The 17,021-nt window shown below is 37.3% G+C and overlaps 1 protein-coding gene across 1 annotated transcript; it reads left to right on the top strand.

Moving 5' to 3' along the window:
* The first annotated feature begins 942 nt into the window (after window positions 1–942).
* On the top strand, window positions 943–14,838 carry LOC588102 (cytochrome P450 20A1). The gene is made up of 12 exons (XM_787803.5): window positions 943–1,014; window positions 3,073–3,205; window positions 3,752–3,804; window positions 4,248–4,417; window positions 6,704–6,849; window positions 8,049–8,216; window positions 8,843–8,921; window positions 10,401–10,577; window positions 12,010–12,133; window positions 13,350–13,460; window positions 13,808–13,871; window positions 14,806–14,838. The coding sequence occupies exons 2-11, from the start codon at window positions 3,134–3,136 to the stop codon at window positions 13,815–13,817; spliced, it is 1,110 nt and encodes a 369-aa protein (XP_792896.3). The 5' UTR covers window positions 943–1,014; window positions 3,073–3,133; the 3' UTR covers window positions 13,818–13,871; window positions 14,806–14,838.
* The last annotated feature ends 2,183 nt before the right edge of the window (window positions 14,839–17,021 follow it).

The following is a 17,021-nucleotide window of genomic DNA, read 5'->3' as shown; positions in this document are numbered from 1 at the left end:
TTTTATAAGAAGGCTGCATGGGTTTCTAACGTGGAAAAGTGGTGGCTCTTCTCGGGGCCTTCATTTTAATGTCCTATCCGAGCGATAGCAATGTTTAAACAATATCGAATGCGAGAATACATTCAAAGATAAAGTTACTAAGATATGATATTATGAAAACTGTGAAATTATTATTAATCTCAGTGATATCAGTATATTGACCCGATTTAGTGACCCCCTCTTTCTTCTTCTTCTTCTAAATAGACTTGCAATGGTTAAAGAAAAAAATAAGCTATTTATATGTATAATTATTATGTGCCAGGTATTCTGTAACAAAAATCAATTATATTAAACCGTTCTCCTCGGTAATTGACTCGGGACTTGGTCAATCGTCATTACCATTGTCATTTTATAGATTTGTGATCTCACTGATACATTATGGCAAGGCTAGGCGCCCGGCTGTTGCCCCCCCCCCAGTAGTTTATAACACCCTTTTTGTACTTTACCCCCCCCCCCCCCCCCCCCCCCCACAAAAAAAAAAAAAAAAAAAAAAACGAGTTGTGGCCTAATGTTTGTTTCTTCTTCTATAATTTAAATCATTAATTCATTCGATTATTTTCCCCTCCCTTAATTCCTCTTCTTTGTTAATATATGCCTACTGGATACGCCTGATTGGTGCTTATGATACGTGGCGTTTGGCGTTTGGGGGCTATATACCGCGAACGGTACGTGTGTAAATAATTGAGTAAATATAGGCCTATATATTTGGGCCATAATATGCTCATTGTATGATCGATATTTGCCATAGGAGAAATAAAAAGATCAATATAATATATTATGCTCCATTACGTGTATTCAGAGATCATTTATTTTTTATTATTATCTATTTCGTGGATAATTTTTTATGAAAAATTTCAGCTGAGCTACAGAATCTCATCGAGGCAAATTAAAAAAATAAAAAATCGAGGATATCTATGGCTTTCCATACTCTGCCAAGGCTCTTCTTGATACACCGAGGTCCGCTCTTGAATTGAGGTGAGTTTAGGCTTAGCTTATTCATTTCTAGGTATAATTTGCGTTTTTTGGTGAAGCTGATCGTTTTTATCTCAGTATAGAATGGGATTTTGTAAGTGATAAATTGATGCATTTGCAGAATAAACACTGACAAGATCTGACTTTGCTACTCTATAGACAGCTCAGCTCAGCACTCGCGCAGTGCAACTGCACTGCCTCTGCTCTGGTAGTCAATCGATTCGTGGCAATATTGGCATTGCATTTCCATTGCATTGTTGACATTGTCTAGATTGGCGCTACGCTATTAATTTAAAGCTACGATGCATGTGGATCCTCTTGTCGTGTGATACATGGGTCCTGTGTCGATCCCGGGGGGGGGGGGGGATTGGGGGATAATTAATTAATGATATAGCCCGATGAGAGTAGTTATAATGGTTATTACTCGCAAGATGACCATCAATATACACATTTTGCTTTCTCATTTTCATAATAACATAATAATAGACTTCGAAGTGAATGAGACGACCGTACATGATTATGAGACAAGAATAGATCTAAATTGAATTCTCGCTCATACGGCTTCATTAGGAATTGATGATTTTATTCAATTTATTCAATCAACAGCATCATATAAATGCAGTGCGCCAAATGCAAAACCGCAGCAACGAGCTTAGTAAATGTTAAGCGCGAAGCGCAAAAGTGCTAAAAAGAAGAAGAGAGTGGGAGAGAGCGATAATGAGAGACAGAGAGGATACAGGCGCCTAGCCAGAGGTGGTGGAGGTGGTCGCCCCCCCCCCCCCCAAAAAAAAAAAGAGAAAGAAGAAAGGAAGAGGACGTAGGAAGAAAAAGGATTTAGAGTCGAGAACGGTACAACGAATCGTCTTCCTTTCTCTAATAATTTAATGAAATGTCAAAGCTTCCGCGCTTCGCGCGAAAAAGGGGGGGGGGGGACTGAATTCAGCAAGGTATAAGAGTCGAGAATGGTACAACGAATCGTCTTCTTTCTCTAATAATTTAATGAAACGTCAAAGCTTCCACGCCTTGCACGGGAGGGAGGGAGGGAACTGAATTCAGACAAGGATTAAGAGTCGAGAATGATACAACGAATCGTCTTCTTTTTCTAATAATTTAATGAAACATCAAAGCTTCCGCGCTTCGCGTGGGAAGGGGGGGGGGACTGAATTCAGCAAGGATTAAGAGTTGAGAATGGTACAACGAATCGTCTTCTTTCTCTAATAATTTAATGAAACGTCAAAGCTTCCGCGCCTCACGCGGGAGGGAGGAACTGAATTCAGACAAGGATAAAGAGTCGAGAGTAGTACAATGAATCGTCTTCTTTCTTTAATAATTTAATGAAACATCAAAATACAGGCCCCGCTGCTGTGTTGAAGTGCGCGCGATGCTGTAGCGCAGGGCCTCGATAACGAGTATAGAAGTATAGTCGTGATACAGGCCCCGCTGCTATGTTGAAGTGCGCGCAATGCCGTTGCGCGAGGCCTCGATCACGAGTATATATAGTGAGTTGGCTGAAGTTATAATCAATTCAAAACAGTTGCGGGGCCTATATCACGAGTATGCCGAATTCTTAAATAAAACTGACCTGAGTTTGTCAACCTTACCCGACATGATACTGACAGATGCCTTTGCATTGGTAACCCTTTCTCACTCACACTTAGCTCCAGAGTCCAGGGCCCGTTTTTGAAAATGATTCAAACAGCGGACTGGGTCACATTTTTTCGTAATAGAAGGATATTAATTATAATTTTGACTTACAATGTTTTTTGACTCCTCTTGGCATCTTTCCAACCACTTGAAATTAGGAGGAGAAGGAGGAGGAGGGGGAGGTGGTGGTGGTGGTGGTGGTGGTGGTGGTGGTGGTGGTGGTGGTGGTGGTGGTGGTGGTGGAGGTAAGGGAGGAGGAGGAGGAGGAGGAGGAGGAGGAGGAGGAGGAGGGGAGGGGGGGGGGGGGGGAGAGGAGAGGGGGGAGGAGGAGGAGGAGGAGGAGTTTTCCTAGATTTAGTTAAAATTTCATGTTTTTCTTCCACTTTATCCTAAAATCTAAATCATCATCTTTTTCAGACTAATTTTATCTGATCAAGTTACACATCATCTTTGTCACTGGGACGCCAGAGAAATCATCATGTTGGACTTTGCAATCTTTGCTGTGACTTTCATAATTCTTCTAGTTGGTTTGCTCATCTACATATATCCTGTAAGTAGTCTCATCACCTTTGTAAGCCTTTGCTTGTACACTGGTCTATTGTAAACTTCTTCTATGATGGTATAGGCCCTATGATTTGATTAAAATACTTAACCTGGCAGCCCGTATGCTGAATTACATTCAGTTTACAAGATAAAAACAACTTCACCTGGACACCAATGGTGTAATAATTATCATACAATGAGAAAACGTACAACAAACAAAAAAAACTAACAAAAAAATCACCCCCGTAAAAAAAAAAAATCAAAAATCAGAAATCAAAAATCAAAAATAGAACAATACCGTAAAGCAATCAAAGTAATTAAGTAACTTCCAAGCATCAACTATGACTCCGTTTTAATGTAACATGGGGGAATGGATATTGGATACTATGTAAATTACTTGAAGAGTATTATTTTGTTTCAACAAGAAAAGAAAGGAAGGAAAAGAAAAAAAGTTTAGCATATAATTCCTGAGAGTCAGGGAGGAAGTTCAAGGTATTTTTTAAATTAGTTATTTCTATTTAAACAAAAATTGTTGTAATATTTGATCTTACAGACAACTCCTCAAAAGACTACAACTGTACCTGGGCTTGAACCATCAGACCCGGTGTGAGTATATATCGTAGATAGTTTGTCCCTTATGCAGACCTAACAACCTGCATTTCCATGAATCCAGTCGTATTGAACAGGTCTTCTGTTAGGTTTGAGATTGAAATTCCTAGATTTGCATTTTTGTATAAACTTGGAGCGGATAATCGGATCGGGCTGATCATTGGCTGATCGCCGGTCAATGAAAATGATCGGGAAATCATCAGAAGAGAAAAAAAAGCCGAAATTTGTCAAGTTTTGGGCTATCAAATACTAACAAAAATGCATAGCTGAGTTGTTGTAGACCATGTTTGTTAATATTAAGTGCCTTTACATGACTGAGAAATCAATTATACTAGTCTAAGAGAAGAGGCAAAACATGCGAGCCGCCATTTTGGATTATAATGTAGGCACACCTTTTTTCCTCTGCCATTTTTTTACTCCAATTCTGTTTTCCCTAACAGGAAGGGCAACCTAGATGAGATCGGTGATGCTGGGAGCCTGCATCAGTTCCTGACGAAGCTTCACGCAGAGCATGGAGACATTGCGTCGTTTTATTTCACCGATCAGCTGTGCGTCAGCATAACGTCTCCAGAGCTGTTCAAAGAACACCAGGCAGTCTTCAACAGGCCTGGTAAGTCACAAGTTTTCAATCCAGATAACTTTTCAATGGTAAAGATCAGTTTTGGAAACGCCCCCCTCTCAAAAAATGTAATGGAAGCTCTTATTACCAATCATGTGAAAGAATATGTTTTGACTAATACGTGATGATACAAATATTGCCAAGAAACCACCTACTAATTGATATATTTGGTAAATTATTATATATATTTGGACCTGATAGATATCGCGCATGACTCGTTATTCACTCGTTTTCAATACAGAAAACTGTTTAATGGTGTCTTCACCTATTTATATCACATCAAAACAGGACTCGTTATTCACTCGTTTTCAATGTAGAAAACTTTTTAATGGTGTCTTCAACTTTTTATATCATATCATATTTTTATATTTCTGTCTGAGAGACATCAATGCTGAATATACATGTAGACTGCACAGTACATCAAGCAAAGTCAAATTGATTTGTAGTTTAATTTGTCTTGCATATTTGTAGGAATGTTAAGATGGAGGAGGGAGCTCTTTGTTATTTGATACTCTATTTTCATGCTAAGAATTTAATCTTTTTGATATAAAGTTGTTTTTTTTAAATTCATTGAAAAATAAACTCTGAGACGCATTGTACAGACCAAGTTTGAATGTACCTCAGGGTGCCGTAAGATAAATGTTCGTTACCCGACATTGCTTTTGAGCAGATGGGACTGGGCCGGGCTACCTTTTGATGTGAAAAGAGAAGTTTCAGAGTTCCGTTAGGGGGAGGGGGAGCTAGGGCATGGATTGTCAAATTAACAGTGTACATTCAATTTTTCATGTATACACAAGTTTTATTATCATATAACAATAATAAGCGAGTTTGTAAATAGCTCTGGACCGCATGACCCCAAAATATCCACAGATCTTAGACACGATGGATACATCCCACTTGTGCATTTTAGAATAATCACTGCCAAAGTGATGGAGGTGCTTCATGAATACCTTTTGTTTGCCTCTTGAGAAGAATACTTCCACCTGTGTATCAGATAAATGTACTGTTGGTGCATAAATGAATACTGATTACATAACTTTCATGAGCATGATCCGAGTATTTGTCTCAATGATCTTACAATTTGGGTACGAATGACCTTTATCTGCCCATGCGCAAATCCTAATTACGAACTCGCTTATTAACGTGACATCCTACATACAAACCAAGTGTTGTCGAATGCACCGTGCAGGGCGCATCATTAGGCTTTTTACACATTCTTCACTTTACTAAACTATATTTCCCCGAATGTATCTTACTGTTCTACAAAATATTTGTTTTTCCTGAGAGCCCTATTTCAGTTACTCTGCAACAAGTACACTTGTAGGTCCAGGGTTTAAAAAAACAGAGATAAAAGCCAAAGAGCAAAAACTCTGGAAAACCTTCAGATCCACTTTTGCAAAATATACATTACACAAACCTTACACAGATAACACACAAAGTGATGAAGGCGCAAGCTAGAATGACTCCACAAACCACTACTAGGGACTTTTAGATTCTGCACGACGAGAACGTGGACTGCCCTTTTAAGGCAATGTGACGTCCTTTTAAGGCACTGACAGTGACGTCACATTGCCTTAAAAGGGCAGTCCACATTCTCGTCGTGCAGAATCTAAAAGTCCCTATTACCACATCATATAACTCATACTCCATTCCTAATCATATGCGTAATTACTACTTTCTCTTAGACAGCAACCCTTATCAAACATAAGTATGTAAAAATTAACAAAAGATAAACAACATTTGCCCGCTATACAATCCTATCAAAGGCAACATATATTTTCATGTGTGTGTATTTCAAATTCAAATTTCAAATTTCATATTTATTCATGTTTCCAACAAAACATTACAAATCAATTATAAGCATTTAAAACAAATTTAAGAAATGCATGTTGGAAACAGAGGGGTCCACTAAACAGCAATGCTTGTACAAGTGTGAACACCTCAAATGAAACTTAGGAATAATGAGTAATTAAATTAACTAATCTGTAACTACAAAAGGAACTACAAAATAGGGGAAAGAAAAAGGGGGATGCCAACAGAGACAAGAAAGGGACAAGACAATACTTTACACGACAAAGATAGATGAACATGGTCATAATACAAAGATTAGACAATGACAAAAGAAGTGAGAGATCGAGGGTACAGAAAATAATACTAAATGATGAGCGGCATGTGGGGTTGAGAAGAAGATAAGGAAAGAGAAATGCACGTTAGATAGGAAATAAGCATGAGAAGGAACAATATAATATATCAAATTACTTCTTTTGGAACCTACAGCCCTCTTATTCAAGCTGTTTGAACCGTTGATTACACCTGACAGCATCCAGTATGCAAACGGGGGTGATGGTAGGAAGAGACGAGACTTAACCGACAGATGTTTTGGATTCCAAGCACTCCAGAACTTCATTGGGGTCTTCAACAAGGTAGGATGATGTGGTGTAGAGGTGTCCGGGGGAGTGTTTCACAAAACTTGTCATCAGTAACAAATGACAGTTTTTGTTATAAGCTACTGAAATCCTTGCTTCTGATTGGTTATCAGCAGATTTGTCACTGATTTTTGTCATTGAAAAAAGGCTTTGTGAAACGGGTCCCTGGGGAGTGTTTCACAAAGACTAATATTGACTTTAAGTTGGATTTAACTATGGCAGGCCGTTCATGCCACTGTTTACTCTTACCATTATGATCTTTAGATAATATTTTATCAAAAAATGTAAATGCTGTAGATTTATGACCATGATTTGTATGTCCCTTGAGAGACCAATGTCACTCATTATTGTCAGTAAATGGTGAGAGCAAACAGTGGCATGAATGGCCTGCCACAGCTAAAGGTAAAGACCAGTATTGGAAACACCCCGGCCCAATATCAAAAAATGAAATGGAAGCTCTTATTACCAATCATGTGGAAGAATATGTTTTGAATAATACATGATGATAAAAATGTTGACGGGAAACCGCCTACTAATTGATATATTTGGTAAATTAGTGTATCTCTTGCCTTTTGAGAGATACAAATCCACGTGTCGCGCACGTGTGTAGTCCCTTATACATCTTTCTGTGTACAGTGATTCTAACTTTATGAAGACTTGGCCAAATTTCTTATCATTTTGATGATTCCAGAACCTTGCAGTGCATCTATGCTAGATGATCAACCTTTTCTGATCGATTCCACAATGTTTCTTTCACAATGCAATCGCATGACCATAACTGGTCTTTAGCTTTAAGTCCAACTTGAGGTAGATATTAGTCTTTGTAAAACACTCCCCAGGGCTAGTGGATACTTCATCGGGCTGTGAATCACATGGTTCGTGGTTCAAGTCCTGCTCTGACACTAATCCCGGTGTGGCAATAATGTCTTCCAGATGACAAGATATTAATCTACATTTGCCAGTCTCCAGCCAGGTGTAGTAAATGGGTAGGAAGAAATTCCTTGAATGCTTGAGTGCCTTATCATGGTAGCTCGGCTAAAGCCGTAGTAATAATAGGATTAGAGGGCCCTCGGGAGCATGAATGAAATGGCATGATGGCAATCGCAAAAATGGCGACCTTTGGCGATCGAAAAACTTAAAATGTCCAAAAGTGAGTTAAATCTTGTTTACCATATCCTATTTGACATTTTTGACAGATCACAGAGCAATTGGTGAAGAAGATTTCAGCCCTTCCGCCCGGAGAGCACATTTCTCTGCATGGCACCGGTCTTGGTCTTGCGATCAAGGGGATCATGTTGACCTCTTTTGGGGACTATTTCCAGGATGACAAGAGCATTACCAGTTTCAGGAAAGACTACGACTTTGTGAGTATCCTAAAAGAAGAACAAAACGGCTGCTTGTAAATGTAATGCTTCCTGGGAGAAATTTCAATTATTTAAACATATTTTGTGGCTTACACCCAGGAAGAGTCGCTGCCCAGCAAGCAGTAGATGTGCAGGTTCAATTCCCGCTGGTTCCAAGATTTTTTCTGACTTGTTTTTCAATACAGATCGATCACTTGATCTTATTTACTGGATGTAAGCCACAAAATATGTTTAAATAGATAAGTCTCCGGACTGTAAATAGTGCTGTGACTGTGTACACGCACGAACCACCACTACACATGTAGACGAATAGGAAATTAAACGCTAACTCACATCACTAACTATAAACCACAAGGTACAGGGTTCAAATCCCTGTCACAGCACTTATGTCCTTTGGCAAGATATTGATTTATTTTTGCCACACTCCACCCAGGTGATGTAAATTGGTACCAGGTAGGACATTAATTCGCCGGAAATGGCAATGTGGGGGCATGAGCAATATACAAGACTCCCCTTTTAGTAGTAGTAGTAGTAGTAGTAGTATCACCATCACCATCTCATATTATCATTATCATTGTTGTGTGTTGTTGCTGTCGTTATTACTATTGTTATTATTTTGGATATAGGTGTGGGGTGAGATGGAAGCCAGACTTGATGGGAATATGCCAGATGAAGGAAGTAACAGAGTGAAGACTTTTGAAGAAGGTGATTAAGAGGGTATTTTGGCAAATTCATTTTGCCAATCCTTTCATGAGGATATTTCTTGGATAGTCATGACTTTCAGTTGTTCTTTAATTTGATAATGCTGTTACTTTTTATATCAATGCAAATTTACTCTAACATTTGAAAATTGTGTGTACAAAGTCTTGCACCCAATTTCCAAGTAGTCCAGATCGATAAAAGCGTCTTATATAAAACAAATATGAATAACAAAATCGGCATTGTGTAATTTGCAAATATTTCCTGCTGCAAAAGCTGCTATCCATGTGCAAACTTTCTTTACTGTACAATTGTAGCAATGGATCGTGTTGAGCTTTTGGTAATTGGGTGAACATCGACCTTTAATAATCATTAGCCTTCTGGCCTCTAGTAGGCTTTAGGGCTACTTACTTATTGAGTTGTTTATTGCTCAAAGTGATGGATCACAACATATATTTATCTTTACAAGGCCACTGAATAAATCTTTAAATGCTCCCATTTTGATTTCTTGAATTTGCTAAAAAGTAGCAGAAGTCATATGTTGATTTATATTCGCTTGGTATTTTACTGAAGATGTACATTTAAAATATATCTGAAATAACTTTTATTAGATAGCAAATTTCCACAATTTGTGTGTCTTGAATCAGGGATGCAAGTTTTAAAGGCGTGACACATCCTTGTCGGTTTCACGCCTTTTTAGGCTTCATATTTTACAGCACATATGACACTCCAAAATTTCATTTCAGGCTCATGCACTGGATGCACCCAACGAACAGCCTTTTCACACAGGGGTAAAATTCATCATATCTAGAGCTGATTAGTTCAAAGCTGTTTAACTAAAAAGCTTTAAAGTAGATTTTCCCTTTGTGAACGTTGTTTATATGATGTTCGGATGGAAACAAAGTCGCAATCTAAATGTCGGTCAGAGCAGGCTGCAGATACGAAGCCCATATCTAGAGAGCAAGACATTTTGTGTGTGAACGGATGTACGTCCTTAACTTGACTGTGCACTGCTCTTTAAACGCTCTGTAGGGCCATTGCGCATTTACAAGCAGTGACTGCTCGCAAATGCGCAATGGCCCTACTGAGCGTTTAAAGCGCACTGAAATTTTTTGTGTGTGAATGATATATATAAAGCTGATTAGTTTAAAACTCTTTAAACTAACCAGCTTTAAAGAATTTTAACTCCTGTGTGAAAATGCTGTTGTATGTCTTAGTGAATATAATTATATTTCTACTATGTATATTTGTGCATTGTGTCAATGTCATGTTATGTTTTTCCAATTTCTAACCGATTTTGAATGTAATTATTTCCTATTTCAATGTCATGCTTTTGATGTCTTTTTATACATGATTTTAATGTAAACACAATATGTAAAATCCCACAATGAATTTCCATGTTATGATTGGACGAAATAAAATTGAATTGAATTGAATTTAATTTAATTTAAATGAATAACTTGTATGATTGTATGGTAATTTCAGCCAGAGAAAGAATGTATGCTACCATCCAAGCTGTGATCAAGTTCCGCAGATCTAATCCACCCAGTCAAGATAAAGAAGTCTTCATCGACGTACTCCTCAAGGCTGACTATCCCCCAGGGAGACTGCAGGCTGATCTGCTTACCTATGTTATCGGTGGATTCCATACTTCTGGGAACCGTGAGTGGCAGGCTTTTTTCCCCCTTGGTCTAAAATAATATACAAATAAAACACAGCAGTAAGGGCATTAGTAAGAATTACCCACACAAGATACCTTTGGAACAGGCTAACACACCCGAGGCAATAGCCAAGGGTTTTTGGACTGTTTTGGAGGTACCGAGTGTGGGTAATTTTACTAATGCCAGAACAAAATGATGTGTATTATTTGTTTTTTAAGATAATGTGTTATTTGTTTTCTAAAATAATATTTTATAACATGATTTTTCTAATGATCGGTCATTAGCATTTGTTAATGACCGGTCATTATCCAAATTACGTGTTAGGCAAAATAAATGCCTGCTCACGTGTATGCTCTCGACCAATGATTTGATTAGGATCCATGTCATCATCTTATAACTCTTTAAATGCCACACAAATAATGTAAACATATTTAGAAAAGGCTTCAAAATCATTTTAGTTTCCAGTGCAAGGTGAATTCATACCGGTGTTAAAAGTAATACAAAGTTTTGGTATGGGGGTCATGAATTTGGTTCCAATGAACATATTGGAAGCATATGCGATCCTACAATAGTCAGTGATCGTTGTCGCGGTTGAAATTGAGTCTAAAGTTATGAAATTGTAAATAATAAAATCTTTATGTTGTATAGCTCCCTCTCAAGGTCAAAAAATTTATTAAGCTATAAAATAATGTTTTTGACTAAAATCGACCGATTAGCTGTTCCCGTTTGGAAATTATATATCACAACTACATATTCTGAGATTTTCATGACCGCAGCTACCATTGTACTGCCGTAGGCGCGATTTGAAATTTATCAAAATTTACCGGTAGCACCGGTAAATTTTTATATTCAGTTTTATTCGAAAAACAGAAGTGTTTTAGGGGCTAAATTTTCTAGTGCTTATAATACATCCACAGGGGCATCCAGATATATCAAAATGGTAAAGAGTCACTATCCACCCAATTTTCAAAATTTCCCAAAACTTTGTATTACCTTTAAAACTGTTGTCATGGAGCTAATCAAGACCAGAAGAATGGGTCATTTTGCAAATCCATTGGGTTGCACAAAGAAATCCATTCCTCAAGTGGCACTTGACCTACGAGAAACCAAGCTAAGAATGACATTACCCCTCATGGCCAAAAATTGGTTAGTGAGGAGTCGGTCAGGTGGCATGACTTGAGGTATGAGTTAGAATGTCAGGTGTATTCCAAATATGATCAGATTTCACATTTTTAGGGTCCAGTTTCATACAATACGACATAGAGTGACATCTTTACTTACTACATGTAGGTATGAGATTGTCAGGTTTATTCCAAATATTATGAGATTCAAATTTGTTACGGTCCAGTTTGATACAATACAACGTATATAGTGACATCTTTACTTCTTTCATATAATATTTTGTATTCTTTTGATCATTCTGTTTTACTCAGTGTTTGCCTGGGCACTGTTCTTCTTGGCTGAAGATGATAAGATCCAGGAGAAGCTTTACAATCATGTGATCGACATCGTGGGCAAGACAGGAGAGGTCAGCATGGAAGACATTGCAGAAATGACGTAAGATTTCACATATTTGCTGCTGTTATTTGTTTTATTCTTACAAAACAGGGCCTCATGGAAGACCACCAAATTGGTGATATGTGCCACCCTGTATAAATATCAGAAATAAATAAATAAATAGATAATTCACCCTATCGCCAATACTTATTTGCTGCAGTGGTTTATCGTGGCATACAAATGGAAGTGACTAAAGGTGGTATTTTCAAAAGCCGACTAACTTTAGTCCATGATTTAATCCTCCGACTAAATATGGAATGCCAAGTGTCCATATGAATATGTTTTTGAATAATTTAATCTGTCACTAAATTAAAATGAAATGGAATAACATAATTATTAGACAACAATATAACTATGAACAAATTATTTATCATGGTAACTTAGGGACATATCAAATTATTCAAAAATATATTCATATGGACACTTGGCATTCCATACTTAGTCAGAGAATTAAACCATGGACTAAAGTTAGTCCGCTTTCGAGAATACCATCGTAAGGCTTCAATTCTTGCTATCACCTCAATAGAATTCAACAGTGAAGGCCAGAACTGGCCATGGGTATGCGGCAGAGGCACTTGCGGGTCCCTTACAAATCATGACACCGGTCGAGAACGGGAAAGTCTGATAGAAATGATAGTTTAAGAGCCAATGAAAGATAGGCAATATGTTATGATGGTGCCTACTTTGATCTTTATGAAATCATCGGGGGAGGTCATTAAACCTATAAAATCAGTCTCATTTGCTAAAAAACATGCCTACTCTTCATATGCTTTGTACCTTTAAAGGCATGGTTTAACAATGTTAAACCTGAGATGCATGACCCTACATGTTGTTATCAGTGTCTGTGGTATTGTGTAATCTTGAAACCCCCCAAAAATAGCAATTGAAATATCATGAAGTGTCTCAAAAAAGTAAAAATCTTTTAGTGACTGGTTTGACCATACCCAGTACTCATTTTCCCCAATAGACTGTAGTGTAATAAAAACCGTTAGGAAAACGAAAAATGACATTTCAATTTCCCATCATAAATATCTTGATAATCAGACAGGCGATCGGCTTGTAAAAGTCATGGGATTCCTGACTGACCTAAAGGTTTATAATTATGATTGCAGCATGAGCTAAATCCAGGATTTTGTTTCAGAATCTGAAGCAATGTTACAGAGTCCCTTTAATCGACTGACTCAACAATGTTCTTTACATGGTTTTCTTTCACCAGGTACATGAGGCAGGTTATAGATGAAACCCTACGCGTCTCCATTCTTGCCCCTACGCTGCCAGGTACCAGGACTTTGACGTCGTCCTCGGAGGTCATGTCATTCCCAAGGGGGTAGGTCAAATCACTATTTCATTTTTTTTCAAGAGGGGGCACAATGTTTCTAAATGTTTGCATAAGCAAAAAAGAACGTTATTTTGGAAACGTGCGCTAGATAAATATCCATTATTATTATTATTATTATTATTATTGTAGTTGCTGTTGTTGTTGTTGTTGTTATATAAAGAGTTAATATTGACAGTATTTGAGAGGTTGCTCTTTAGAACTGTAAGCTCAAAGAAAGATTACCAACAGTCCTTTTCAGGACTCCCCAACCCTCCCCCTCTCTCACATGGTGCAACCGTTATCCTACTATATAAGTAATAACAATTAAATGAATATTATATTTTATCTCATTTCAGACTCCAGTAATTCATGCGCTTGGTGTCTCGCTCCAGTCTGAGAAGTATTTCCCAAACCCAAAACGTGAGTGAAATCTATATTAAACACAGAAATAAAAATGGTCTTGCAAGGAGCGCTGTGGCCTGGAACAAGAAACAGTCTCAAACTTACCAGACTGAAATTTTATTCATTCATTCATTTTCAATTCCAATTTCAAATCAAAAGCAGAAAAATGCAAATCGTAGTGATTTGAAGATCACAATACATGAAATACAATACACGTATATGGTTTAAGGAAAGGAAAATACAATAATCATAACAGACATTGAAAATGCATACATATATAAATGCATTTATCGGTGTCTAAATTGATGAAGGATCATTTAACTGTGATTTATAATGAGCTACCGAAATGGTCTAGAAGGTATTACCGTAGGTAGTATGATCAATACAGTTGCTACTGTTCGAAAAAAGTTTTGTTTTTGCTATTAAAACTCTGTAAATGTCTTGGTTTCTTTGCAAAACATGATAAATGTTTCTAGGTTGAATTTGAATACATGTGTCTGTGAGGATTGGTATGTGTGGAATGGAATGTCCATACACGCATGCAGTGCAATCTAGTGTGAAAGTGGCATTGAAATGGATTTATCTTTGTTTTAATCTACACCTTATTGGAGATGGCAGATCATTTTTAGTCATTGCTAGATTCAGACTGATTCATAGAGGTGCCATGGTCGAGTGGTTAAGTCACCGGCCTGTCAATCACAAGGTCCCTGGTTCGAGACCTGCCGCGGCACTAATGTCCTTTGGCAAGACATTGATCTGCATTTGCCACACTCAACCCAGGTGATGTAAATGGGTACCTTGCAGGAATTAATTCTTTGAAATGCTAGAGCGCCGCAATGGCAGCACAGCTAAAGCCGGGGTAATAATCTCCAAGTTTGTAATCGCTTAGTGATTCTAATAAGCGCTATATAAAAACTGAGTATTATTATTATTTATCTGTTTGCCTTTGTAGTTTCAATCCAGAGAACTTCTCCGCAGCCAATGTGAAAAAGCGCCCTCGTGATGCCTACCACCCGTTCGGTTTCGCCGGTCGTCGGGTGTGTCCCGGGCAACAGTTTGCCTACAAAGAAGTGGCCATCTTCCTAGCGGTCTTCATACGTGCCTTCAAGGTCAAGGTGGTCCCGGGTCAGAAACCGGAACACGTTCACGGCCTTGTATCGCATCTTGTAAACAAAGATGGCGGGGAGGTGTGGATTACCGTTGAAAAACGTTAAAATCCTGTGGTTGGCACGATTTGACCTTATCTAACTTTCCTCTTTAGGTTGAAGTAATCTGGGGGTGTTTCACAAAGATCCTAAGTTGAAGTTATCTCTAAGTTGGACTTGAAAATTATGGAGGGCCATTAGCCATATGAAAATATTTTGTAAAAGTCATGTTAAAAGGCATAAAATGTTGATTCAAATCATTCATATTTTCAATTGTCAAGGAGATTTCATGTTCTTGATGTGGAATTTATAAAAAGTCTAAAACACTAGAATTTTTGCTTTTGAATATATTTTATTTTAAGGCTACAAATAGCTCTCCATAATTTTTTAGTCCAACTTAAAGTTAAGTTCGACTTAGGATCTTTGTGAAGCACCCCCCGTGTTCTATATGGTTGAGAAGGACAACATAGTTTATGCCTTAGTAGCAAAATGGTTATCATTCAATGTGAGAATAGAGGAAATCACCCTCTTGATTCTGTTACACCGGTATCTAGTTTCTGAGAGACACACAATAAAGAGATATGGGGCCCCAAAACTTGCCATGATGACATTAAAGAATTCATTTTAAAAGCCTATGATGACATTAAAAAAATTAAAAATACAAAATATCACATTACAGGATTTTGATAGCTTTAACTATTAGTTGATAGCTTTAACGGTTGATGTCAATTCTTTCCATTGATGTCATTTGAAATTAGATCCATTTTACCTTTTTTTTTGGGGGGGGGTGGGGGGGGGGGGTTGTAGTGGAATTTAGCAATATTTCCTTCCATTTAAAGATACTATGTCTCTTTTGCAGCCAACCTCAAATTCTGTAGAACTTTGCAGGAATTATGAATATATCATGTATGTCCTATCTGTGAAATTTAACCGTTAGCAGTGTCCTAATATTCAAAATATGCAAGGAAACCTGTTTACTTGCTAGACTTCACTGTCTGACACTATTGAGCGACTGACTGGCTTTTTTCTTCTTTGGTAATAACATATATAAAATGAGCTGTAAAGGGTACATGAGCATTTGTCTACATCAATAACCCACTTTTTGTAATGGCCAAAATTAAACTGATTGAATCTTTGTGCAGCATAAAACGTACGACCATTCGGTACAATGGTGTGAAAATCAAGACTATTACTTATTGGCTCTATAGCTCCTAAGTGGATTTGACAACTAATAGTCGTTATTTTCCCACTTAAAGACATTTTCAAGCCCTCTTTTTTTAGTGAAGTTCTAAATTAGTATTATCTTTCAAATGCCATTGGAATTTAACGTTTTCATTTTTTGGGCCTGCAAATGGGACATAGTACCTTTAAAGCATGTATTGTTCCTGTGAGACTATTTTTAAAATTTGATGATGCGATCATGTAACAGTGAAATTGGCCTTTTTAGAGTAAAATCAGAAGTTTGACTATAAAAAGTGTGCAGAGGTCATAACTAAGTAAGTGCTAGATCATCATGTTAATCAGTATACCATGCATACATATATATATATATATATATATATATATAAGTGGTATACTTCTTTTTTGTTATGCCCTCCAAAGTATTGGATAGGTACACATTACACAATAGATGTTTTACTGCAATACTAAATATATATATTACTTTATTCTACATGTAGCTAGATATAGGCTTTCCAGATAAGCATATAGGTTAATACAGTGTAGAAAGGAAAACCTGTTAAAGGGGAATCCTACCATTGTAATTTTTTAAGTAGGTAAGAAATTGATTTGTCCAAATTTATGTTTCTTTCGAATGTGATATATTAACGCTTACATTTAAAAGCATTCAACAAAGGCCCAAACTCAACCAGTCCACCTTTCATTCTTGAGTTACGATAAACCTAAAAAAAAACATCAACTTTACAAGGGGCATGAATAATTCAGTTAACTTATATGAATTCATATAATGGTAATACTCCAAGTTCAGATTCTACCTGAGATGTAGGTAGTTTGAGATATATTT

The sequence above is a fragment of the Strongylocentrotus purpuratus genome, unplaced genomic scaffold (assembly GCF_000002235.5).
Source record: "Strongylocentrotus purpuratus isolate Spur 01 unplaced genomic scaffold, Spur_5.0 spur5_scaffold_19, whole genome shotgun sequence".
NCBI classification, from domain to species: Eukaryota; Metazoa; Echinodermata; class Echinoidea; order Camarodonta; family Strongylocentrotidae; genus Strongylocentrotus; species Strongylocentrotus purpuratus.
The sequence above is the reverse complement of the archived record's forward strand: the minus strand, read 5'-3'. Positions and strand labels throughout refer to the sequence as shown.

Bases quoted from the DNA above. Each gene is read 5' to 3' on its own strand.
- LOC588102 (XM_787803.5), top strand. From the start codon at position 3,134: ATGTTGGACTTTGCAATCTTTGCTGTGACTTTCATAATTCTTCTAGTT. The intron at 3,805-4,247 runs GTGAGTATATAT...TTTCCCTAACAG, and splicing joins CTTGAACCATCAGACCCGGT to GAAGGGCAACCTAGATGAGA. The intron at 8,922-10,400 runs GTGATTAAGAGG...TGGTAATTTCAG, and splicing joins AGTGAAGACTTTTGAAGAAG to CCAGAGAAAGAATGTATGCT.